This window comes from Macrotis lagotis, chromosome X, assembly GCF_037893015.1.
Source record: "Macrotis lagotis isolate mMagLag1 chromosome X, bilby.v1.9.chrom.fasta, whole genome shotgun sequence".
Lineage (NCBI taxonomy): Eukaryota > Metazoa > Chordata > Mammalia > Peramelemorphia > Peramelidae > Macrotis > Macrotis lagotis.
The window spans coordinates 68,675,036-68,701,200 of record NC_133666.1 but is presented as its reverse complement, the minus strand read 5'-3'; the positions used below and the strand labels follow the sequence as shown (position 1 = coordinate 68,701,200).

Genomic DNA, 26,165 nt, shown 5'->3' with positions numbered 1-26,165 from the left:
CTGAATTACTTCACTTTCTTACAGTGAGACTCTTCATACCTTCCTGGACAGCTGCTCATCTCCTCGGCACTCCATTCAAAGGTTCTCAGTTCTCCCTTCCCCTTAGCTGAGCTCTACCATCCTTTAATGTGTTACAAATAAAATCGTCAGCCCAGCAGCATCTACCACATGCCATTTACTTCCTTTCTCTTGGTCCTCACTCCCTCACCTCTTTCACCAACCTGCTCCAGGCTCCTTCTTTGCTAAAGATCACTGGTACTCAGCTGACCCTTGCCCAGCTCCTAGCTCCTATCAAGTCAGGGTCTTCCCAAATCTACCAGATCTACCAAGCTCTCTATCACTTACAACCACGTGACAACCCCCCCCAGTAGTCCTTCAACAACTCTGGCATCTTCTGGACCTGATGCAGGGGCTCCTAGTGCCCTCTAGCCCCTGCTCTCTACAAGTCCTATCACCCCCATGAAGGAGAGTAAACTATGTCTTTATATCCTGTTCTAGTTTTTTAAATCATTTGAATAATTGAAAACTCCTTCTGCTGTCTAATTGGGCCCCACTAGGTTAGCCAACCTTATAGGTCCATTTCCCTGCTTTGGACTCTACGGGTCCCCTCTACAATACTCATTTAAACCCCTCCTCAGCCTTCCTTTCTCCAGCTTAAATTGATTTCATTTCTACAACATTTCCTCATTAGACCAATTTTACAGCCATTTAAAAGTTTTTGATGCTTTTCTTTAGATGTTAACATTTCTCAACACAGCTAACATTTCTCGACACACATCTCTGATGACATAGACCAAAAGAGGACCCATTAACAATGCCTTTCAAGCTCAAAGGACTTAATTTGGGGGCAAATAAATGGAAATTATTTCTTTGCCCACCAAATACTAACCATATGGAACTCATTATCCTGAGGGAGACCATATAAGATGAAAAGACAATGTCATCTAGATTTGTAAAACCCACTGGCAACCATTCAGCATGGAACAACGATCATGGTACCTTAGAAGATCATGCTGGATTGGATGATCCTGTTCTCAACCAAATGTCTTAACCGGAGAGCTTGGGGATCATTGGCACATCAAAATAGTCTTCCTTGAGCATGGAAAAGAGCTGAGCATTGTTAGCCAACAAGATGTCAGCCTAGGAGAGCAGGGGACTCTTAAGATGCAAAAGTAAACTATTCTAGGGAGGACAAAGAAACGAATCACTGGCTGCAGTAGATGGAATGATATTGCCCTTCTCCTCCTCGGAAGAGAATGCTCTTTGCCCTGGAAATGCCAGTATAAAAAGGATCCACAGTGTAAAGAAGATAGTAAGCTGTCCAATCCAAGGATGGAGACAATGGTGCAGGAAGCATCACTTAAGGGGGAACTAAAACTCAACTGGAATGTTTGCAATCACTGCATCATGAATGTGGGCTTGCAATAGCAGTGATTTTTTTTTCCAGGTTATGCACCAATTAGGACATGATGTCATCCTTGGTGGTGGCCTTGAGGTCAAAGAGAGAGACTTTCTAATAGCATTAAAGAGTAAGAACAGCAAGGTGTGCCACTCAATTATGCCTTGTCTTTAAAAGTAGATTTTATTAAAGTAGTTCAATGTAAGTGTTGGGCAGTGCTCCTCTAAACAGAATATACGACATAAAACAAGTTTTAATGAAATATTAAGTAGTAAAATACATTTACCTTAATCATTCCCAGTTCTTCCTTATCTATCAATGGCTCCAGGTCAGTCCTATCCCCTGGTCCCCAGGCCAACATCCCTGGATATGGGAGCTGGTCTGAAGACGGGATGAGGGCTCCAGGAGGATATTTCTGCTCCAGGGAAATCTAGTGGCTGTATTATAGTCCATCCTTGCCCCCCACCCCCAACCCTATTCCAGTTTGCAGAACTTGTTTCTGGGTTGCCTACTACTGCTCTCACTTGCTATCATTATGAAACACTGAACAGAGAGGTATTGGATGAAAAGGGAAAGGTCAGAGCTCTCATAACGTTACAGAACTTGATTTAACAGGAAAATAAAAGGGACTAAAATAGACTTTAGCATAAACAAAGTATAGCAAATTTCACTCAACTATTCTGACTAAAGCGGGAACACTTGGAAAAAAACAGGTGCTGTATCAAAATAATTTTCCAGGTAACCGAAGACAGATACTTGGGAGGGTCCAAATTCTTTCCAGCTAATTTCAATGGAAATCTTTTCAAAATGCATTCTGTACTCCTCTCCTCTACATACATTCCACAAAGAATGGGAAACTCAGGCTGAGGCACAGATGCCCTAAGCAAGTGCATAGGACAACTTACTCCCACTATCCCAACTTGGATTTGGAGGCCTTGTGAAGGGTGTATAGAGTGACCCACTCCAAACATTTTTCAAGCTTAGCATTTCAGAAGTTACAGAAGCACAGCAAAAGGAGAGGCTATATTACCTGTAACACTGCAGAACTATGGCTATTGCTCGTGAAAAACCGTGTAGCTCCTGTCTTGGATGACTGCAGGTGGGCAGCCATGCCCATATCGCTGCTAACAAGAGATACTTTCATGTGAGGGTCTTCCTCTTCCACCAGAGATCTAAAAGAATGAGGGGAAAAGAATCATAACTTTAAATCTGTTCTTCCATTCACAATAATGGATAATACCTCAAAGAAAGACATGGCAGGGACTACTGGCCCCCAGCTTCAGTTTGTCAGTTATGAATAAAGGAGGAAATTGGAGAAATTCATGGCTTCCCCCAGTGCTTGCCCTCAGTGTCACAGAGGTCAAAGAGGAACTCCAGACAAGCACAAATAAACTTCTCCCAAAGTGCCGCTTTATTATGTACTGGCTGGCTGCTCATGGGGGACTTTGGTGGTCTCTTGGTGTTGGCACTGACCTGGTAACCCCCTGAAGCTGGAGAAAGGTCAAAAGGGACAAGTCATGCGTCTGCCAAGTCTTTCATGTACATTTATTTCTAATTATAAGTCATTCTTACAAGCTTCAGAAACAGTCCATGGGAAGGGAATGCTCTCTTCCTGGCTGGCACTATCTTTCACTTAGCCCAAGTGTCGGCTCTTCAACAAAACAGCAGTTGAAGGACACTACATAAATAAATGTGAGGCATTATGAAATGCAGTACGGAGAGAGCGTGTGAGCGTGTTTGTGTGTGTGTGTGTGTGTGTGTGTGTGTGTGTGTGTCTGCACGCACACACATGCATCTGTTCACATACCAAATGGAGTGGTTCTCAAGGGGGAAAACACCACTATTCAGCAGGCCCAGGCTGCTATTTTGCCTGGAGTGCAAAGATTCCCCAAACTTTTGGCCTTCTCTTCTCTTACTTTCTTTCTCCATGTATTGGATATTGCAGCCAAACTGGACCAGTCCCCTTCCCTTAGTTTCCCAACTCTGTTTCTTTGTGAAACAATTCCCCATGCCTGCACTGCTCTCAGCACCTCTTCCATACAGTCCTCCTTGAAGCTGCTGGATGGTTACTTCCCACCTGGAGCCTTACAGAACCCTCCAGACCTTGTGAGGACACTTGCCAGGTTCATTAATTATTGTGTGAGATCACAGCTTGCTCTCTCTCTGCCCCTCCTCTAAAGTCATCCTCATGCTGGTGAGGATTCTCACAAGCTCTGCCAGCTGAGCACCAAGCTGGAAAGGCCTTGACAACAGGCATATGGAAGAGCTGCACATCTGTGGATGCAGAACCAGCCTGGCTACTTTGGGGGAGACTGAGGAGCACAGTGGCCTCAGAGGAGCAAACTGTTCAGTCCCAGAAACTCTCTTAAATACCCAACTCATTGAGGGATTAACCACCTTTGTGGGGAGAGGGGAAGACCAGAATGGAGCCCCTCAAACAATGCCCTGCCCGTGAACAGTCACATAATAAATATCGCCCCAAACTGTCAAGAGTCATAACAACAACTGACATTTAATGAAGCTCAAGAGCCCAGTATCAATTATTATTATCAACAAGAATAATAACACCATTCATGGCTTTTGATTCATTGCACTTACACGGCAAGGCACTTGCTGGCTTGTGGAATCTACCCAAGGTGGAGGTGGGCACTATGAGGCTCAGGTTTGGGCAGAGACCTCTCCCAGGCCAAGCTGTAGGGCCCATGACTGAGGAGGACAGCCTGAGTCACAGAGAGGGCGACAAGGACTGAGAAAAGACCCTCTGATTTAGTGATTCAGAGCTCAATGCTGACCTTGCAAAAAACAGTTTCTGTTGAGTTGATGAGTTCAGCAGCCAAAATGCAAGAGAAGAGAAGTGAGAGAAGCTGAGGCAGCTAGTACAGCCTTTCCATCCTCTGCTCTCCATCCCTTTGCAGTGGGCTGGTAGCCCTCCTCCTTTAGTGGTATGTGCTTTCCCTTGAGAACAGAATGCTGGATAGGCCTGAGAGATCTGTAATAGCATGTGCCCAGGGAAACTGGGAAGGGACAGGAGGGAGGAGGAGGAGGAAGAGGATGGCTCAACTATATGAGAACAGAGCAATGAAAGAGGTGAGAAAGCACAGGGGGAATGGAGGGAGAGAGGGTTGTTCAGCTGGACTGCAACAAGTTAAGTTGAGGGGAAAGCCAGGTTGCAAAAAGGCCTTGAATGCTAGGCATGAAGTTCAGCATCAGAAATACATCCACTTTTAGCAACAAAAATGATCTTAAAGAAGCTGCATTACCATCTCTCTTGCTGCTGTTCCATAAGGATCACTGGGTCTTTCCTTCAGCCCTGCTGCTGAAACTTCCTATGGTGGATCTTCCTAACAAAGTGTGAGCTCCTGGAGAGCAAGTGCCATTTTGCTTTTCTTTGTATTGCCAGGGTCTGGCACCAAGTTCAGCCCCACAGAAAAGCTTAATAGGTTTTTTATTCTTTCAAGCATTATCTGACAAGAGATATTTGAACTGAGAAACATTTAATGATCAAAGAAGGAAGCAAGCTCTAATTGAAGAAACATGTCATTTAGGCAAGATTACTTAACAATGAGGAACTACATAACTGAATTTCCCAGATAAAATGAAATCTGATCCTTAAAGCCCTAACTAAAAATCCATATCTCATGCTTCCCTGCCTTCATAAGCAGCTTCACAGTTCTCCCCGATGACTCAGGGCCAGCTTTAGGAATCTCAATTATTGGGCACAGTGAGGCATGGAGGAGGGCGGTGGGTCTGGTGCTTCTGCCTCCTGAATATTTCAGCATCTAGTAGCCCAAGCAATCCCATCTGGGTAGCTCTCCACCCAAGCGCACAGGAATGGGCTGAGCCCATGGTCTTTCCCATTCCTGCCTGTGTTAGAGATGGGGAGGGAGGGGGAGGCACCCCCTGAGAAGGATTCTTACTCTACTCAAGAAATGTTAGTAATAGGCTCAAAACAGAGGGAGACAAAGGCAGATACATTTTTCTTCATCAGAAATCACTGGAAAGAAGCATCAGTGTCTTGTGTGCCTGCTCAGACTTTCCAAACGAATTTGCAATTTAAAGGAGAAAGGAAAAATACTCCTCAAAGGGGTGTACTTTTTTCCCTCATTACAAGAACACTATTACAATCCAGGGTTGTCCCCAAGATAGTTAGTTCCTTGTCCTAGCAGAGGGCCCTTAGTAACAAGTGCTCTGTTGATCTGGTTACAACACACATTTTCTATAATGAATAATTCTGGAGGGGAAGGGAGGGGAGGAAAGGGGAAGGGAGAGTAAAGGAGGCCAGGCACACTCCAAGCCACTGCTGGGAGCTTGGAAGATGTGCCCAGGGCTGGGCTTCTTACCCCCAACCAGGCAAGCCAAGTGTTTCCAGCAGTGTCTAATCCCCAGCATAATACAGCTCCAGACTAGTGAAAGAACTGGTGCTTTCCTTGAAGTTTGTTAGAAAGAGAATTCGCCTCCAAACCCTCACCAGTTATTTCTGCGCCTTGAGGCCAGGACACTGGCTTCTAGTCAGAGACCCCAAACAAAATGAGCTGGGCTGGCTGGTGACCGGCCTTTGGCAGTGAGGAGGCCCTCCTGGAAGGGCACAGGCTTCCCCCTCTGCTTCCCCCGAGACAGCGACCCTCTCTGGGGGAGGGGCCACGGGCAACGGGCAAAGTCTGCCAACGGGCAAAGTCGGCCTCATCCTCAACGTATGCTAATAAAGGGCCTAGAGAACCAGCCAGAGACAAGGGGAAAACTACCCCTTAATGAGTTCAGGTGCAGAGAAGAACACTTTAAAACAGTGGGAATCAATTCAAGACCAAGTTTTGTGGCAAGCAGTGGGGAAGGGGGGCGGAGAGAAAGGAGGCCTCAATGACCCACTCAGGAACGGAAGAGTATAACTCAAATAGGTCAGACCCCTCCCACTGGAAGAGAGGGGAGGCTCCAGCAGGCCCTTCTGAAAATGGGGTTTTTAAACGCTGATGCAGGGTGGCCTCCCGGGAGATGGACAATTGGCATATCGGGTTAAGGCAAAATATTATTTGGGGTTTGTCAACAGGGAGCAAACCAAGCTGGTGGGGTGGTGGGGGGGGAAACACAATTATACTAACTTTTGAAATACATTATCATCAGTCTTTTACCAACTGAGTATATTTTCTAAGCTCGCAGCCTCCCTTTAAGGCAAGACTGTTAAAATGGGCACAAGATAACCAGGCCTAACCTTCTAACATTGGTTTACATGAACAGATTCTCTAAACTGCAGCTTCTCTTAAAGAGAGACTGGCATGGTGGTCTCAAGACCACCAGGCCTATCTTCTATTATAGGGTACTTCTTCTTGCTAACTAGGTGCTAAACTAGTTACTATTTTTGCCACTTAACTGCAGAAGTGGGGAAGTTAGATGGCCTAGTGGATAGAGCACAGGCCCTGGAGTCAGGAGGATCAGAGTTGAAACTCAGCCTCAGACACTTAATAATTACTTAGTTGTCTGACCCTGGGCAAGTCACTTAACCCCATTGCCTTGCAAAAAAAAAAAGTTCTCAGAAGCTTTAAATTCTCTGTACTTGGACAAAGCTCCAGTCACCCCATTCTCATTATATAGTCCTGGCCCGAAACATTTCTCTTTAGAGAACATTCATGAATGATCCATACTCAGGAGTCATTTCTTAATGCTTAAAATCAACCCTAAGCATCAAGAAGACAGAAAAGTTAGTCAAAGTTCTAGACTTATTTATTCACTTTAGTTATCCTCTTGCAGATTGCCAACAATTTAAAAAATTAAGAAAGATTTTTCCCCCTTCATACAAGTCCTCCCCTGCAAAGATAACTCTGCTGGCAGCTGAATTTGCTCAAGGGGCACAACAAATGGAGGAAAGGAGGTACCTTTTCCCAAGGAACCTTGAAGGTGACAGAAGACTTGGCAGGAGCTTTCATATCACCCTAAGAAATATATCTGAAACCTAAGATAGCTAACAGTCAAGGTATACAAAAATTCCATTCACAACTAAGAAATTTAAGAAACTGTTTTCTCTCTCTCTCTCTCTCTCTCTCTCTCTCTCTCTCTCTCTCTCTCTCTCTCTCTCTCTCTCTCTCTCTCTCTCACACACACACACACACACACACACACACACACAGAAAGTTGTCTAGTAATATAGTTTAAATAGCATATCCAGCCCTCAGCTCTCTCTCTTGAGTTTCTAGGTGGTACAGTGCACTGGCCTTGGATTTGGGAGAATGGGAGTTCAAATCCCACCTCAGACCCTTGCCACTTAATAGCTTTGTGACTTTGGGCAAATCACTTGACCCTGATTGCCTCGCATCCAGGACCATCTCCAGTTGCCCTGATTCCTATCTGGCCACTGGACCCAGATGACTCTGGAGGACAAAGTGAGGCTGGTAACAGCACAGCCCCCACCCACCTCAAATCCAATTCATGGGCTTGTCATGGCATCAAGTCCGTGATGTCACGGTCTTCTTCAAAAGTGAAGGACAAACATTATTATAATCGCCAAGTGACTATTAGCTATCACCTTCTGGGTATCCCAACGACACCTCAAAATTTCTTCCTAAGTCTATCTACCCTTCTTTATAACTTCCCTGATTCTGTTGGAGGGGAGGAATCCCCCAAATCCTTCAAGTTACCCACAAACGTCACCTCAGAATCAATCTCAACTCTTCCCCACTTCTTCCCCATCCCATAGTCAATCAATTCCTCAGTCTTTTCATTTTAAAATCCTCAACATCCCTCCTACATGTCCCCTTCCCCTCACTCAACCATCCAACAACCCCTCACTTGTGGCCGTGCTCAGCTCTCACTTGGTTGCTTTACCTCCAATTCATCCCCAATTCAATTTCTCCTTCATGAGGCTCCCAAGTTGATATCCTTGAGTCAGAGGTTTGTCCATGTTGGTGCCCAGCTTAATAAGCTTCCATGTTCCCTAATCCCTCTAGGATAAAATCTAAACTCCTCTGTTGGCTATGTAAAGCCCCTCACAGCTGGATCCAATTCATCTTTCTGATTCCCCCTCAGCTCTCCATATTCCTCCATACTTTATATTCCAGCTGAACACGTGAAGCCTCAACATTTCTGTATGGATTTCACAATCCTCCACTGTGTAGTGGATCCATCCCACCAATATAATCTCCTTTGAGATCCTCTCATCATCAAGAAAACCACAACTATTCCCTAAAAAGAGGTGGCTACAATGACAATTGATTGTATATTTTAGAACTTTGAGAGACTTTTCATTTGTAAAGTAAAAGGGATAATGTATTCTTTCTTTAGTCCTCAGGAGCTCATCCTAAAACAAAGCTCTCTCTACCCCACCTCTCCAACTCAGAAGCCTTCAATGGAATCCTACCCCTGTAGAATAATATGAGAAATGCTGATGAACTTTAGAGATTGGCCAGTACCTCATGGAGATTAGTGACCTACCACAAGAAAATATCCAGGTTTCCCTCTATCTTCAGTCATGATAGACTAATGAGATGAATGGTAAATAAAAAATGCATTTTCTAGTACTGAAATGGTCAACTCCTCTTCATCATACAATCCAAAATCATCTAAGTTATTCAAAAACATCAACACTGAACTAAAATTATAAAGGATATACCACTATCATTACTGTCTCTGCACCAGAATACCTTCAAGACTGGACCAACTAGGGGCGGTTAGGTGGCCCAGTGGATAAAACACCGGCCCTGGAGTCAGGAGTACCTGGGTTCAAATCCAGTCTCGGACACTTAATAATTACCTAGCTGTGTGGCCTTGGGCAAGCCACTTAACCCCATTTGCCTTGCAAAAAAAAAACACCTAAAAAAAAAGAATATATAAGATTGGACTAACTAATGTAAACTCCTAAATAGGATTCTATTAAAAAAAAGTCTTGTTTCATAACAATCTTTCCTTACCCCACCTCCCGCCAACAGTACTCTATTATTTTCTATCTAGGTATCAGCTCTTTGGTGCACAGGGTATCGTGGGATTTTTAGGGCCATTTTCTCCAACTCTAAAAGACTATCTCCCTAAATTATAGAGGAATTGTCATCTGTATTAGGAGGAAAGAATCACAGAGCTGTATCAAGAGTCCAAGGGTGGTATGTGATACAGACAGTGTCTGCATCTGGGTCCTCCTGGCTACAAGGCCAGCCCCTCTCTGCATCTCAAAGAACTGTCAAATACAACATAGACCAATGATAGTTAAGATAATACATAGCAAAAAAGGAGACATGATGCTTAAACCTAAGGACTCAATTGCAATGGTTTATGCTTAAGTGGACAATGGAGGTACTTGAAGTTATTCTACTATCTGACACATGATTATCAGTCTAGTCTTGAGTTTTTACAGACTTTTCATTTGTAAAGTAAAAGGGATAAGAGCACTAGTCCTGGAGTCAGAAGGACCTGAATTCAAAGTTGGCCTCAGACACTTGTCACTTCCTAGCTGTGTGACCTTGGGCAAGTCCCTTAACCCTGACAGCCTCACATCCAGGGCCATCTCCAGTTGTCCTGATTCCTATCTGGCTCTGAACCCAGCGGTCTCTGGAGGAGAAAGTGAGGCTGGTGACTTAGCACAGCCCCCCCCCCCACTCCAATCCAGTTCATGTGCTTGTCATGGCATCACCTCCCTGATGTTATGGTCTTCTTCGAGAATGAAGGACAAACATTAAAAGGGCTAATGGACTCAGGTTCTGTTATCTTCTTATTTAGACTCCAGGGGCTTATCCTAGAGCAAAGCTCTCTCCATCCCACTTCTGCAACTCAGAGGTCTTCAGTGATGTCATACACTTGGAGAATAACATACAACTCTTCGGTTTAGAGCCAAAAGTCTTCTGCAATATGGCTCCCAACTACCTTTCCAAGCTCACTCCATTCAATCCAATGGCTCGCTAGCTGTGATAATGCTATTTCCCATCATTATGCCTTTGCACAATTAATGAATGACTATGTATTAAGCGGTGCCTGTCTCCTGTCTAGAATATATTCTGTCTTCCTCTGACACTTAGTATGATGTTAATAGCATTAGTAGCTCACATTCTATGGCATTTTAAGGTTTGTTTATCTCACTTGATTCTCACCTCTGCCCAGAGCGGTAGCCACTGAGGGACTGAAAACAGCGAATGGAGAATTGTTGGAACTGAGTGAGCTGCACTGACTCCATCTTGGGACTTCATTCTGGAACCAGTTCAGTGCCCTTTCTATTTAATTATGGGTCTAGACCAATTGCTGTCCTGTGAGAAAGCTTTACCCTGTTATGGGAATTAGGAGAAAGCCTAGCCCTGGGGGACTGGAAAGCTGGAACCCCTCTCACTGTTTAGAGACTCTTAACCAAGGACCCCAGCTATTCTGATTAGAAACCCACTCAGATCCAAAGACTGACGGAAAGAATTTTCTCACAATTTTATATCACGAGAACCCCCTATGTCTTATCTGAAAACTAGCACCTTACTGATCAACCAGTTGTTGGTCCCATGTGCCTGGGACTGAATACAGACACTTGGGCGAAATGGAGCATCCCTTTTTTTCTGACTTCAGAGAATTGTACCTATTTGCTCTCCCCCTCCCAACTTGGAAAGTCCCTAATTTTTCCTCACGGTGAATTGTTTTCTTTCAATTTAATGGTCTTAGTTAATTCTTTTTAATACCTAAAAATCTGTCTCCTTCTGTATATGAGGTCCAGAGCCAAGCTAGGGAGGTATGATCCTGCTCTTTTATTTAATTGGCATGTAATGTCCAATCAATTAATATGTTCAGAAGCTCTAACCTTTGTTTCTTCAGTCATTTTACCTTTTATCTACCACATATCATTATCCCTATTTTGCAGAGGAAGAAACAGAGGGCAGACCAGTTTAAGAGACTTGGTCAGGGTCACTGGGACTGGGATTTGAACTCAGATCTTCCTGACTCCAGGTCCAGCATTCTATTCACCAAGTCACCCAAATGGCTGTACCACCTAACCTTCCTTCAAAGCATAGTTCAGGCCCCAACTCCTCTAAGAGGCCCCCACCCCCAGTCACAAGTGATCTCTCACTCTGTAAAATGCTCCATATTATTTTCTGTTTATGTTTTCTTCACTTATCTTTGTCCCTTTGGTTTCCTCCTAGTAGAACATAAGCATCTTGAGGACAGGGACTGCTTCTTTTGGGTCTTTGCATCCCTAACACTGAGTGGGCCTAGTGCCAGACACAGAGAGCTGTGGGGGAGGAAGGGCTCAAGATTGCACCTCATGCTAAGATTTTCAACTGGAGAAGACTGGAAGGCCATGATGTATGTCTAAGTGTGTGAAGGGATGTCCCATAGAAGACAGACTCCATTTGCTCTGCTTGGTCCCCAAAGGCAGAATAAATAACAAGGACAGGTTGAAAAGAGCCAATTTGGGGCCTTATACATTGAGCATCACCCAAGGGAGCCAGACTGCCTCACATGGTGCTGGCTTCTCATCATTGGGCGACTTTCAGGAAAGGCTAGATGGCCACTTATTAGGAATGCCATTGAGAGCATTTTTTGCCCAGGCATATGTGGGAATAGGCAGTCCTTGCAACTCTGTGACCTTCATTATGCTACATGACCTGTTCTTATATATAAAATGGAGGAAAGAAGAACTACTCTGCCTGCCTTAAAGAAGCCATTGTGTTGTCCAAAGCCTAGCCCAGGGAAAGTTCTCTCCTTCTGTAAAAGAGGCTCATGCCTCTTATTCTGGTCTAGCACATTGTGAAGTCTTAGAATGCTAAACTGATCATCAAAAGTGGTCACTCACAGGTACTAACTGTTACTTCATGCCAGCAGGTAAATGGTACTCTCCCTGCAAATAAAAATTTGAGGTAATTCTATTTTTTACCCAAGCTCCCATCAAATGTGCTGGCACCAAATTATTGGTTCCTCGAAGGTGAGAGCTGTATACTCATGTGCTATATATATAATGCACTCCAGCAAACTCTGATTGCTCCAAGGACACTAGCAGATTGAGTTTCAATGGTATGATTTTCTCTCCTTTGTAACACTATCAAGCACACTTGAAAATCTAATGCTTCTCTCTAGCCATATATCTTGTCTCATCCCCATTTAGCTCAGACCCATTTTTCTGCCATTAAATATGTGCAATGCTCCTAATTCTACTATCAACACTGCCAATATGCAGGAAATAAATTGTTACTTACCTAGAGACCTTTCTGCTTCATTTGCATAGCAATTAATGAAAACCTTGATTTTCTCTGAGCTAACAGTTTGGCTCTGCAGGTTGGATGAAGCTCCCCATAAGACACTGGATGGGTTTGTTCAAAGAGCTATCTATGTATATGTATTCAGAATGCTGCCCTTCACATATTCTTGAGACAATCAAAGGCCAAGATGGGACAAACGTGAAGAAATACATTAACTGCAAAAAGGATCATGAAAGCATTGAGCAAGTCCAATGACTGCAACACTGATTCCATAGGACTAGAGTCTATAATCAGACACAAGAAACCCATAGGACATGCCCAAGAGTGCTCAAGTAATCCCAAGGAACTCCCCCTTCCTGAAGCAGTTCCTTCCACTGGGGAGAGCTAGGATGACTAGAAGTGTTTCCTTCTACCAAGCAAAACACCTGATTTCTTAGTCTTCAACTCACTGGCTCCAACTCTGACTGTCCAAGTCAACATATAAAAATTCTAGGCCTTCTCAACACCGGACAAGCTTTCAAATAATCCTTTGTGGTGAGTCCAAACATGAGGGAAAAGAAAGAAGGGCTGGCCCCAAATGCCTTGAGAACCCAATTCCAAAGTGAAGGCCACTTGCCTCAGCTGTGATGAAGGGAGGGGGTCATGCAACTTGGATCAGAAGCAGATTGGGAACTGTCAAGTATTTGATCTTTTAAAGACCCAACTACTCAATCGTGACCATTTGCCTAAAACGTCATAAATTAACTTATCAATACACTCACAAATTATCATCCTTAGCTTTTTGTCCCCTAAGTGGCTTGGGGAAAACAAGCTCCCCAGCTTTTAGACTCATGATTTAGACTCAAGGATCTTTTAGACCCTCAAATCCTTGGTGACCATGATGGCCCAGGATGGGATGAATACTAAAGAAGCCCAGGCTCTTCTCCCCACCTGGGGCAAGTTCCCCTTTGGTGGAACTAGAAGCTACATTCAAGTTAAAAAAACCAAATAATCCAGAGACGAGACAAAACTGATTTTCTTTTTAATTTGAAGGTCTCAAAAACACTCCATTTTCTATTTCCCAAATGCCAACTTCAAGAAGCCTGAACATTCATGGACACACAGCTGGTGTTATTTTCAATTCCATTATGTTCCAGGCCTTCCATGCTAAGAGATTTTCAAGAACCTACAAATTGGATTGTTTGAGACTATAACTCATATTTGCCAGATTTCAGTCTTCAAAGATTGCAATTGGCAAGAACAGCAACCTGGGGAGAGATGGCATCAAGAAATGTACACAGTTGGGCAACCTAGGTCCTATATACAGCTTCCACTGGGGACATGAGTGCTCAATGGAGGGTTCAACTTGTCCATTTGCTTTATCTAGAATAAATGAATAGGATCTATATCATTCAAGGGACCAAATGCTAGCTAACATAACAATGAGAGTCATAAGGATGTGATAGCAAAGGCCTCTAGAAGGAAGCACTCAATCCAAGAATTAATTATTATATCATTATTAATATTCAAAAATTTTTAAATGATCTCTAGGCCCAGGCATATAGATGTAAATTTTTAAACATTTTAATTCCATTTCTGTTCAAACAATGGCACAAGGGCAGGATGGGAAAACATATCACTAGGAGGCACTTTAGGTGAAAAATACCAAATGGTGGGAGGAGACCACAAGCTTGACATGAGCCTACAATAGCTTCTAGAAAAATCACAAACATCTTCAGCTGTAGGATTCCAAGCAAGAGAGATCCTAGTCTCCCTGTACTGGTCCGATAAGTTTGTGGAGAATCACATTCATTTCCAGCTACCATGTTGTAGGAGGGACCCCAAAAAACTGCTACCAGTACAGATCCCAAGCTGGTAACCAGGAGGAATCCAGGTCACATCCAAGTCACATGATGATAGGTTCACGTAACTAAGAATTTTTGACCTAGGGAAGGGAAGGACTTAGTGGAACCTCAAAAAATATTCTCAGTTCTATAAAATTCAGAGAAGATGGCTAGCTGACACGATGTTTCAAGGAATAAACTAAGGTCAATGAGTATCTGTTTCAGGGCTTAACTAAAAGGCTCCAGTTTTATGCTCAAAATGAGGGAAAACTTTATAACATTACTGGTATCTCCAAGCAGAATGAGCTGCCCCAAAGGGTAGCGAGTTCCCTCTCACTTGAGCTATTCAGGGAGAGTGTAGGTGACCATGGATCAGGGAGTGAAATAAGGAAGGATTTTAGGGGAGAGGAGATGCTGCAGAGGTTGAATTAGCTCAAATGATGGGAATTTTGTTTGACCAATCCCTAAAATACCTTTGCCACAATCGCTTCAAACTTAAAAAAATCTCCTCCTCCCAGCTCTGGTTCCCTGAGGTTAGGAGAAAAGTCAGGGGAGGACCATTCAGGGGTTTCTGGGATGAAGTTGCCTGGGTCAGAGCAACCTGGAAGATACAATTTTGCTATTTTCACATCCACAGGATAGTTTGGCTTAAAACATACTGAACTAGGCAACAGCAAGTCCCTTCTGACTCAGAGTCCAGGTCTTACTACAGATATTCACCAAATGCTGGCCCCAAAACAACTGCAAACTTGGCCCAAATGCCTGGTATTAGTAAGTCATTTTTCCACATCATATATACATCTTCATTGGTATATGTGAAGAGAACGACAAAAGGAAGCCTGCTCCAAGCTTTCAGATACATAGTGATGTTGGGACAATACCCATCCCTTAAAGGTCACTTTGTCCTGATACTTGAATACACAATTCCACATCTTTAAACAGTCCTTGTTATCACTAATTTATTATCATTGTGAAATGCATTTTACTAAATAGGCTAGCTGATGGAGTAATATAAGAAAAATACTTCTAAAATTATGAAAATCACAAAATGTAATAAATTAACTTCTTCAGTGACAAAAGACAGGAAGCCAACTTTTTTTTTTTAAATTTACCTTTGAGTTTCTTGTTTTTAATTCCCATCCAAGTAACAAGAAACATCTCTCCAGTCAGTAGAGATCTCCTCTTCCAAGGAACAACTTGGCATTCTGTGCCAGGCAAAGAGATACACTGACTTGTACCAACTATCACAGCAACTTCATCAATATTTATCTATGGAGTTACCAGGTCTTGAAACAAAATTTGGGCTTCCATTTCTAAGTGTTAATGCAACAAGCCTTTCCAAAAGGAAATCAACTGAACACTGGGGATCAAAGGAGACAATGTCTTCTTTAATGGCATTCATTAAACCCATAGTCACAAACAGAAACTGCTTTCATAATCATTGTTTTAGAAAAGTTAAATGGGGAGAGTATCTAGATTATTGCCTCAATCTCCTATTTCATCATTTCCAGGACACTGTTTCAGGTTAGGGCAAAGTTACATATACATATACATACACACACACACACACACACACACACACACACACACACACATTTCTCTCTCATCCCCCCCATCATATCATCATCATCATCATCATCATCATCTCTTTAACGTTTGCCAAATCTTTGTACACTTCATCTCATTCAGTCAGTTTCCCCCAGGTCACTACCCCTTTTACCTCTAGTCTCTGCCTCCCAAAAAGTTAAAACGTTGGTAAGTACATACAAGTCATTGTTTTCATCACATACCCTCGATTTCCCATGACAACTAGTGTTAGCCATCATTAGCGCAATGTTCAGGGGAAGCTGCCAAGATACCTGGAATGGTGTAAATACACCTTCAATTTCCTGTCCAGAACTTTCTTGATTGACCTGGGAAATCCAAGAGTTCCCACCTGTGGAACACTTTAACACCCCTCTCTGGGGTGTGTTTCCACAAAACACCCAAAAGGGCCCAGAGAAGCAAGCTGGACACCAATTCCCCTGCTCAGGGGCTGTAACCAACGCACCAGTAGGAAAATCCTGGGTTTTGGTCAATCCCTCAGCCCTCCTTTTCAGGTGACTTGTCCTGACTGCATGGTTTGGGAAGCATTCACCCAGAGCTCTGCCATCTTCTCTCCCAAGAATTTTATACAGCCACTTCTCTTCCCCCAGACCACCATTCCAACATTTTGGGGAAGTATTCAAGGCCCACAAGATGAGCAGGTACTTATTTCCCTTCCTTTCAGTTCTCAGTGAGGCCAATGCCATTTAGCAAGCTCCTTGAAAGGACTTCGAGGAGCACCCAGGAAGCAAACACAAAGCAATTAGATTCCAAAGTGGCCAGGCTGAGGTCTGGTCCTCCACAAAACCCTCACCGCTGTCACTTTTACTCCCAACACTCCCAGAGTACTGGTGGACTCCAGGCAGGCACCTGCTGAATAGGCTTTCCATTTCATTTCCAGGCATCAGGAGCTATTTTATCACTGCAACTGACTTACTGCATCATAGAAACCCTCATACTGACATTTTCAAAGCACAACCTTTGAGAATAGGCAAGGTGGATCTTGAGCCAGAGTTCTAGAAATGTTGAGGCCAAACTCCACCCCCCCACCTAAGGAACTATGCTCAAACAGATGCTAATGTAGTGTAAGGGAGGGAAATGTAGAGACAAATGCTCTTCTTGGTTTCTCCCCTTTGGTATCTTGCAGAACACAAACATATCTTAACTTCCTATGGACACTCATTGGCAAATAACTATTGCCCCTCTTTAAAACCTCTTATTTCACAGCCTTTCCAATTAGACTACCAAATCTTTCAACCCCAAATATCTAAAGCCCAGGCAGCTTCCTATCTCCTTGTTACCTCACAAATAATGTGGGATCACACTGGACTCTGGGCCCCAGAACATGGGAGCCTTTTGTTCCCTGCCACCAGGTCATTTTCTCTGATCAGCTCACGGGTTCCAAAGTAGCACACAGGTGCTCAAGAAGAGATTTTGATGCAGGCAGTACAATGAACTTTGTTCACTGAGTATTGGTGACACTTACTTTAAAAATCTGGATGACAAACCTCCAAGCTGCGAAGTGAGCTTGAGGCCCCATTTCCCAGGCTTTCTATACCACATCTCCAAACATAAAAGCCACCTGGACATTTCTGTGCAAAGAAGCCAGCTGAACTGACTGAGTCTAAGAGTCTCCAGCATGGCCAAGTGCTCTGGGATGACAGGAGACATGCGATTCCATTTGCTATTCTACAGATGTGCTCCCCATGGGCAGCAGTGCAGGTGAAGCCGCTTCTTTCAGATGCCCAGGTCACAGACGCTGAGGCTTAAGCAAATCAGCTCAGGCACCCAAAGATGCTGAATTGAGTTCGACCCAAGAGGACCAATAATACAAAAAACCGCACATGAGGATTTTTTTAACTGCTGTTTTTCTCAAAACTGGCCATTGTTCTTAAAAAAAAAAAAAAGCTGCTCATTTCATTTTGAGAATAGTGACACAGGAAGCAGAAATCATGGCTTCTTTTTCATCAGTGAAATCAGAATTTCTGATGATGTCTGTACCCTCTGTTCAATCTGACCCTGCCTGCCCTGGCCACTTTGGAACAGCTACGTCTGATTAGCTCAGAAGTACACACGCGCACACACACACACACACACACACACACACACACACACACAAAGACAAAGAGACACAAACCTACCTCTACCCACTGAGATGTCAAACCCTCACCAACCTGTTATTTTCCACTTTTCCCACCACATTCCAATAGCTATGGGACTTATTTTTCCATCAATCGGGCTCATCATTAAAGGTAGAAAGAAAATTCATTTTCCCATATGGTTAGATGGAATAACTTGGAAATATCTCCAAGAGAAAATATGAAGAGTAATCTGCTAAGGAAAAGCTGTAAAAAACTGGGGCTACCAAGCCTGCCAAGTTATACCAATTCCCCACTCTAAGACCCCGAGGGGGCACCTGCAGAACTCCACAACCTAAGTTGAGCCGAGCTGCAGCAGCGGCAGCAGCAGTGGTGGGCAGTGGTGGCAGCTGAGGGGCTTCAAAGCATCCCTCACAATCAAGATGTCATTGGGCATCCACATCCCCAGAAGAGAAAAACTAAGTGGGAAAGTGGCAGGAAAAAAAGCCTGCCAAAAACAAAAGCCTTGATTCCTAGAGTCTCAACTAGAGCCTAGAGCCTCTGCCTCAACTAGTCACTGGGCACAGACGTTTGAAACAACGGTAGCAAATATGCCTGAGCTTCGGTTCCAAAGCTTTCTTTGTACTGAAGGAAGAAAAATGTGAAAAAGGCAAGTGTCTCACCCCTTCCTCCACCCATGGACAGGACAGAAAGAACAGTTGATTATGCTTCCTGGAAGCACAGTTTGGGGAATGAAAGAGACCAAAGCGATGTTTGCATATGAACATCAATCCAAGGCCAAGTAAGCTAGCCCCAAGCACTCAGGCACAGGTTTCTTTGCAGTGCGTTCTGTAGAGCGCTATGGCCCCAGCAGGTATACAGAGGCACCACTACCTCCATGCTTGGGGCTTCGGTATCGCAAATTGAGAAAACTTTGAAACTGCAGCAGAGCAGAGCTGAGCTAATGCCTCTCCTCTGCCTCAGTGATACCACCCGTTAGTGCAAAGCTCCACCTAGACATCTGCCTGATTGTTTAAACCAGGAGCCATCTGGAAACCGAACCAGTAGCCTCCCATTAGTCAGCCACAGCCGCCGGGGGTTGGGGGCACCCAGCCCTTTGGCACCCACGGCAGATACTCGCTCAGAAAGATCCACAGCAACCCCACCCCCACCCCATTCCACCACTCTATGTCTCTGCATGTGACTATTAGGGGGAAAGCAAGCACCACACAGAAAGTTCAAGGGACAGAAGCCAGGTGGTGGAGGTAAAGGCGACCTCCTGCCAGTGGGAGCACGCCAGTGTCACCGGAACGGGGGAGAGGGTGGCTCAGGGGCCACTGGCTCAGGACAGCAAGCCCACCTGAAGCCCCTGAGGGCTCTCACTTACATGTAAGCCGGAGAAAGTGGTGATGACCTGGAGGTTTTAAGCACAGGAACTGGGAATTTCCAGATAGCCGGGGAGCTCGTTTTCCATTTCAAAGGCATGTTGTCGCCACCAACTACAATAACAGTAAACAGCGTTTCCATAACACACAACCAACTAGCCCCGGTCCCGAGCCAGGGCTGGAGCGCCACCGAGACGGCCGCTGACAGCCGCTGACAGCCGCTGCCCCTGTCGCTGCCGCGCTGCCGCTGCCACTGCTGCTGCTGCTGTTGCACCGGAGCCCTCCAAGCGGAGTGCCCAAGAGGGGCTGCCGGGCACTGCCCGGTCCCTCTACTCCGAGGAGGCTAGCCTCCCACCTCCACCGTCATGCCACCTCACCGGGAAGACCGTGACCGCAGGAGGGAGAGAGAAATGGTTGTGGGGGACGCCTGCCTGCCCCCGAGGTACCCAGAGCAGCCCAGGCTCCGGGGGAAGCCTGGCATTGGGGCAGAGCCGGCCGTGCCAGGGGTGTGCCTGGGCAGCGGGGCTCAGGCGAGACTCCCGGTTCTGCCTCTCCGGCGGATTTCCGAGCAGTCGAGGCGAGACAAAAGCGAGGCTGAGCCGGGCTCCAGCCCCGGGAAGCCCCACACCTACCTACTCAGAATGCACTTGTCATCCTCAGCACAGTCCTCCTTGGCGCTGCAGCAGTACAAGTGGGCTAGTAAGCTCAGCATAGCCTCGCCCGGGGCTGGGGTAGCCGAGGTGGGCAGGGCGGGCAGGGCAGGGCCGCCGAATGCAGCTGCCTGAGCGCCTGGGACGCGAGCTCTGAGCAGGCAGCCCGCCTGCCTATGCCATTAAGGAGAGCGCCCAGCGCCCCGGCGCCCGTCCTTCACGGCCATTGTGCGGGCGGGCCCCCCCAGACGGCTGCCCTAGCCGCTCGCTGTGCCCATCCGGCCCGGGGCTCTCCTTGTCCAAGCCTGGACCTGAAAAGGACGAGCCCCGGCGCCGGCATTTGCCAACATCTGGGGCAGTCTTGGCCCTCCCTCCCTCCCTCCCTCTGCCCTCCCCCTCCCCCCCCTCCCCACCTGCCTGTCTACCTCCTGCAGCCCAGCAGCAGCAGCAGCAGCAGCAGCGGCAGTGGCCCAGGGCTCGGCTCCTAAGACCTCCAGAACCAGGCCCCCTGCCCCAACCCATCACCCCCCCACCTCGGCTCACGAATGCCTGCAGCCTGCTGGGAGTAGGGGGGGAGGGAGAGGAAGCCCACCCAGCAGGAAGCTGCTGCCCTCGAGCAGGTGTTGGCCAGGCAGAGGGGCAGGGGGTGGAGGGGGGCAGGGATGGCAGGGGAGGGGGGGCGGCTGACCTCTCCAAGGCAGGCTGGGCAGCGGCGGCGGGGGCAGCAGCGGGCAGGGCGGGGGCGGCGGCAGCCCAAGGACCGGCTCCTCTGGGGGCGGCTCCGCTCACTCGCTCCTCGCCGGCTCTGCCTGGGCTCGGCTCAGCTGCCTGGGGGGGGGGGGGGGGGACCCGGGCGCAAGGAGCGGGCCGCCTCGGCACACAGCTGCCCCGCCGCCGCTGCCACCTCTGGTGGAGCCGCCTCTGCCTCTGCCGCTGCTCCCGCCGCCGCTGCCACCTCGAGTGGGGCCGCCTCTGCCGGTGCCGCCTCTGCCAACGCCGCTGCCAACGCCGCCGCCGCGCTAGGGAATGAGCTGAGCAATCCAAGCAGTGCCCACGGGTGTCCCCAGGGCTGCAGCGTGAGGGGGGAGCCTCCCAGGCCCGCCTCTTGAAGCCCTTTCCCTCCCCGGGCCTCAGTTTCCTCCTCAGGAAAAGGGTGGCATTGGTGTGGATGGCCTTCCCACACCTCTATGGGTCAGGGCTCTAGGTATTATTGCCCCGCTGGACACAGGAGGAAACTGAGGCTGCTGGGAGCGGGGATTTAGAGCGCCTTGGAGGTCAGCTGGTCCAAAGTCTGTCTTTTACAACTGAGGAAACTGAGGACTCCTTGCCCGAAGGCACAGAGTCAGGAAGGGCCAGCACAAGGCTTTGTGGCTCCCACTGCCGAGTTCTCACCACCCTGCCAGGCCTGCTCCCCACCGACCTTCCCTTCCTCCTTTCTGGGCCACCCCTACCAGGTCAAGTTCAAGTCAGGAAGCAAAAGGTCAAAGTGTGGTTCTCTAGCTCAAATGGGCTTTTACTTACTTTTCCCAAATTATTTATGAGCTTGAAGATGGAGCTAATTAAGAGGAGGGAGGAGGGAGGAGGAAGGGGAGGGGAAAAGGGTTTCTCCTAGACATTTTAAAGACACAGCTAAAGTGGGCACTTCAAACAGAGCCGACAGTGTCCACCATCTGAAAAGGCACCACTCAGAACCCCAGAGCCACAGTTTCCAACTGCCTACAGTTATCAGCCCGGGTCTCCCCCCAAAGCAGTTGGCACTGGGTCCTGAAGAAGGCCTCCCAAATGCCTTCCAACAAGAAAACCCAAATTGGACTAGCATGGATGTGGGGCTTGGAAACTCACTAGCAATGCCAGCTCCATCCACTAAGGAGGAAGAGGCAGCGGCAGCTCTGGGGGAGGAAGGAGATGGGCCTGTCTGCCACATTCGAATTCATTTTAATCTAATCCACCACACAACCCCCACCTCCCTGAAAAGAAACAGCTCCAAAGCTAACCCAGAGTACTCGGGAGGAAATCCGATGGAGGCCAGGGCCCCTACCTATATAGAAAGCCTTGGGAGGAACTGGGAGGGGCCAAAGGCCCATGGGCTTCCCAAACACCATTTTATGACTCAAATGAAATTAGAGGCAGAGTGCTTTAGCTCAGCACAGGATGGGAAGAAGATTCTTGAAAAGGTGAAAAAAATGAAAGTCAGGAGACCAAAATTCTCATGTGTGGCCTGCGTGTGGCCAGGGTGCTCCTCTGTGGCAGAAATGTTCCCCATGTCAATCTCACTCATAAGTGCTGGAAAATGAAAAGCCCACAGCTAAGAGCTCTCATCAATGAAACCTTTCCTTTACCAGATGAATAAACTGAGGCCCAGACAAGGGAGGTGCCTGCCCAGCCTGTCCATAGCAGAAATGACCAACACTAAAGTCCCCTAAACTGGGAGGCACCAAAGAGACAAAGTATCTGAATGAAGACAGAGTCAAGACTAGAGGAAGGTGAGGCAGGGAGCCACTGGGAGGAAAGGTGATGAAGGACACTAGTATTATGCAAAGGAACTCAGAATTAGAATTGGAAATGACACCCAAGTTCTAAGGTTCAAGGTTCCTCATTTTACCCATGATGCCAAGTGATGTTACGAGACACCTCCAAGAATAGACAGCTAATAAGCACCTAAGTCCGCATTTGAACTCAGGTCTTCCTGACTCCAAGCCCAAAGCTCTATTTCTCAAAACTTTTAAAGTGAGCAAAATGGTCCTCTTTATGGTAGGTACAGCAGTACTTCCACATTCTATGATGTCCAGCCCAACACCACTGCAAAAGCTTGGAGCAGCCCACCCCAGGGCCCAATTCTCAAACTCAGCCCAGGGTATATTCACTTTTCCTCCCACTTCCTCTATTTCACTAAGGCTGATCTTTCCCACAACAATCAGCTCAGAAATGTTACTAAGACCCTCACACAAGTCATTCATTCATTTCTTGCTTTTCTTCGGTCAACCTCAGGAAAACTAACTAGGGGAAGCCCAATTTCCTGGGTCCTTCTGCAGCCTCAACGACTCCTCAAGCATCTACAGCTTGGATGATGACAAGGTACCACCAGACCAACATTATTTTTGAGTTTCTGACTTATCTCTCTCTTGCAGAGAGTGATTTGGGGGGCTCCTCCAGGCAAACCCACCCTCTCCAAATGTGGCCTTAACTCTACCAAGTGACTAAAGATTTCCTTCCATCCAAGTTATTCATATGAAAAGGTCTTTTGAAAGTTTGGAAACTTTCAGGTCAGATAATGAGAACCTCTCGATCTCCCAGGTAAACCACATGCTTGTTTAAGGAACTCTTTCTTCTCATAGTTTAAAGAAATTTCAGCCTTGGTTGATGGGCCTTCCCTCCACGAGTTCAAATTGGGATGCATATACATGGCTTCTCAGCCTCTATGATTCTCTTCCATGTCTCTCCTTCGATTCTCCCATGGAGCCACCAGGGGGAATTGGGATGGAGGGGACACCTCAGGCCATTAGAGGGGTCCAGCCATTCCCCCTCTCCAGCTGTTCCCAATCATGTTCATTTCCCTTTCCAGTTTACCATGACCTTGGAGACATCAAATTACCACTAGTTCCAACTTGATGGCATCCCAGAGCCACCTCAGTCCCATGGCATAGCCTGGGGGCAACCATGATCACAAGGCTTGGTTTCTGGAAGCAAAGGACTAAAACTCAGAGAAAGCCAGGAATAACAGAGGCCACTCTCCACCTGCTTTGAAACTTACGACTTGTATAGGTCAGGAGCCTAGCCACAGTATACAAAGCAGATCCTATTAAGGATGTGCAGATAACAAGCTGGGTGAACAGAGGCCCAAAAACCCATCAAAGCACTGATGGGATGTTAACTAATCACTAGAAATACCCAGCCCAAATACCCATCACTGCCAGATATGTATCATTTCATCTCCTAGTTCCCAGGAGAGAATTCCACTAAATATCAGAACTGGGAGGGACTCAAGGGACCACCTATCAAATGTAACCCATCATTTTATACAGATTTCAACTAAAGACCAAAAGGGAAGGCCATCAAGTGAGCAACAGAGACAGACTCAGAAGCCAAGGAAGTTGGCTGCCTACCTGTCCCCAGGTACCCACTTCCATGTACTCCTGCTACCTGTTTTTCCCATCAAGTGAAGCATAGTCCAGTAATGGAAAACCAGGCAGCTTTCACTATAATGATCTCACCATCCCAGACCATCGATGACAAAGAAACATCAAAAATGTATTGGGGGAATCCAACTGGTTTCAAATATTTGAGTTCTCTGAAAGTATTTAATTCGCAAAGGAAAATACAAAGAAATTCAACAATTTGATTCAGTTATTAAACGTCTACTACACACAGTTTCCTGCTGTAGTTATGAGGGAATACAGAGAGGAAAACTGGGAATTTCTCTTCCCAAAGGGAGCTTAAGAGTCTAGCAAGGGGGGAAAATAGACACACGTATAACTGATGTATAAGCAAATGAGAAAGGGAATCACCAAAGGATAGGTCCAAGAGTGTTAAGAAAGGTGGGAACTTAGCAAATCTTATAAAGAAAGCATACAACCACATAAATATCATATAAAATGTAAAGCATTAAATATACAAGTAAGTTCTATCTAAAATATTAGTGTTATCCAAAAGATTTTACATGATAATTTGGTTTGCACACTAAGTTTCGATGCTTAATTCAAAGAAATTACTGCTGCTTTGATGTCACCTGGGAAGGAGGTCTGCAGAGGTATGCCTCACAGATCTGTTTTCATTTCAGTGACTTAGTCAAACTATAGATGGCATACTTAACAAATCAAAGCTGCTATAAAGCAAAGAAGTAGCAATTAACATGAATCGACAAGGGTCTATTCTCAGCACCATTCTCTATAGGTTTTCAAGTGTAGGCCAGGTGAGAGAGCACTCTTCAGGGATGTCATGGAGGGGATGCCTGCTCAAGCATGAGTTAGACAGGATGTTCTCATAGGGCCCTACCAAACTCAAAGATGCAATTAATCACCAGCCTGACCTCACTGAATCGTCAGCCCAACCTCACCAAATAGACTCACTCACTACCAGAAATGGCAACGATTCTGCTAAATCATTATGCTGCTGGGTCTATCCTATCTTCCTCTCCCCCGTGTTACTTTTCTACCTGGGAAGTTTTGCTTAAGACAATGACAGCTGAGTCTCTCAAAAAAAGAGGCACCTCAAAGCAAGTCACAGGTCCTTCCCCAGATACCACAAAAAGAGGCTGGAATTGTGGTTTGCTTACTCAGTACATTCAAGGGTGCACTGCACTGATAATATCGATCGATCAGTAAGGTATATATGAATGACAAATAAGTTAAAGTGTTAAACCTGGTAAAATGAAAAGGTTCCCTTTAGTTGAGCAGAATACAAGTTTTTACTCTATTGGGGGAATGGGTATCCATTTACTTCCTATCAGAAATAGTCCAGTGTAAACTTGTGACTTAAAAGAGAAATGTGTACTGGATCCCTTCCCTCCTTTCTGAATTTTTCCCAAAGTAGACAATCAGAAAATGAATTGGCACTGTGAGTACAGTAGGCATCTAGGGCATAATTATACAATGGTGGTAGTACAAGAGGGGCTTCCTTTTAATGGTTTTAAAAAGTTTTCCTTTTTAAAAGTGACTAGATCTCCCTAGGCCTGATAATTCTACTTCCCTCATAAAACACATTTATTTTGCACTAAGTCAAATTATATATGTCCCAGTGAGAGTTCAGAGCCTTTGAAGTGCTCACTGGGGAACTGGATTTCTGTTATAGTATGTACAAATACCTTGTCCTGCCTCTGTTTAAGAGGAACCCCCTCTTAATTGGATCAAAATGGCATTTCTCAACTGTCTGAAATTTAAGAATTTTCTCTTTTTTCTAAACAACCTGTCCTTAACTCAATTTTTCTAATCAAACTGTAGGGCTGCCATGTCCCCACAAAGCTCCTTTTTTTAAAAATATGCTGTGATCAGACACTGGTTCAGATATTATCCCTCTCATAGCTCCATTCCACTCCATAATCACAATCCATATGAGAACACAAGACTACATTCCCAGAGATCTGTTGACACATATCTAAACATGAGACCA

General features: G+C 45.9%; 1 protein-coding gene across 4 annotated transcripts in view; it reads right to left on the bottom strand.

The window, feature by feature from the left end:
• KLHL13 (kelch like family member 13) overlaps window positions 1-26,165 on the bottom strand; it is a 320,339-nt gene that overhangs the window by 34,689 nt on the left and 259,485 nt on the right. For 3 of the 4 annotated variants that reach the window (XM_074208734.1, XM_074208733.1, XM_074208732.1), the window contains exon 3: window positions 2,430-2,571. In XM_074208734.1, the coding sequence (XP_074064835.1) occupies window positions 2,430-2,571 (142 nt within the window). Of the gene's footprint in view, window positions 1-2,429; window positions 2,572-19,412; window positions 19,533-26,165 lie in introns of those variants that run through there. The other variant, XM_074208731.1, reaches the window with a different exon arrangement.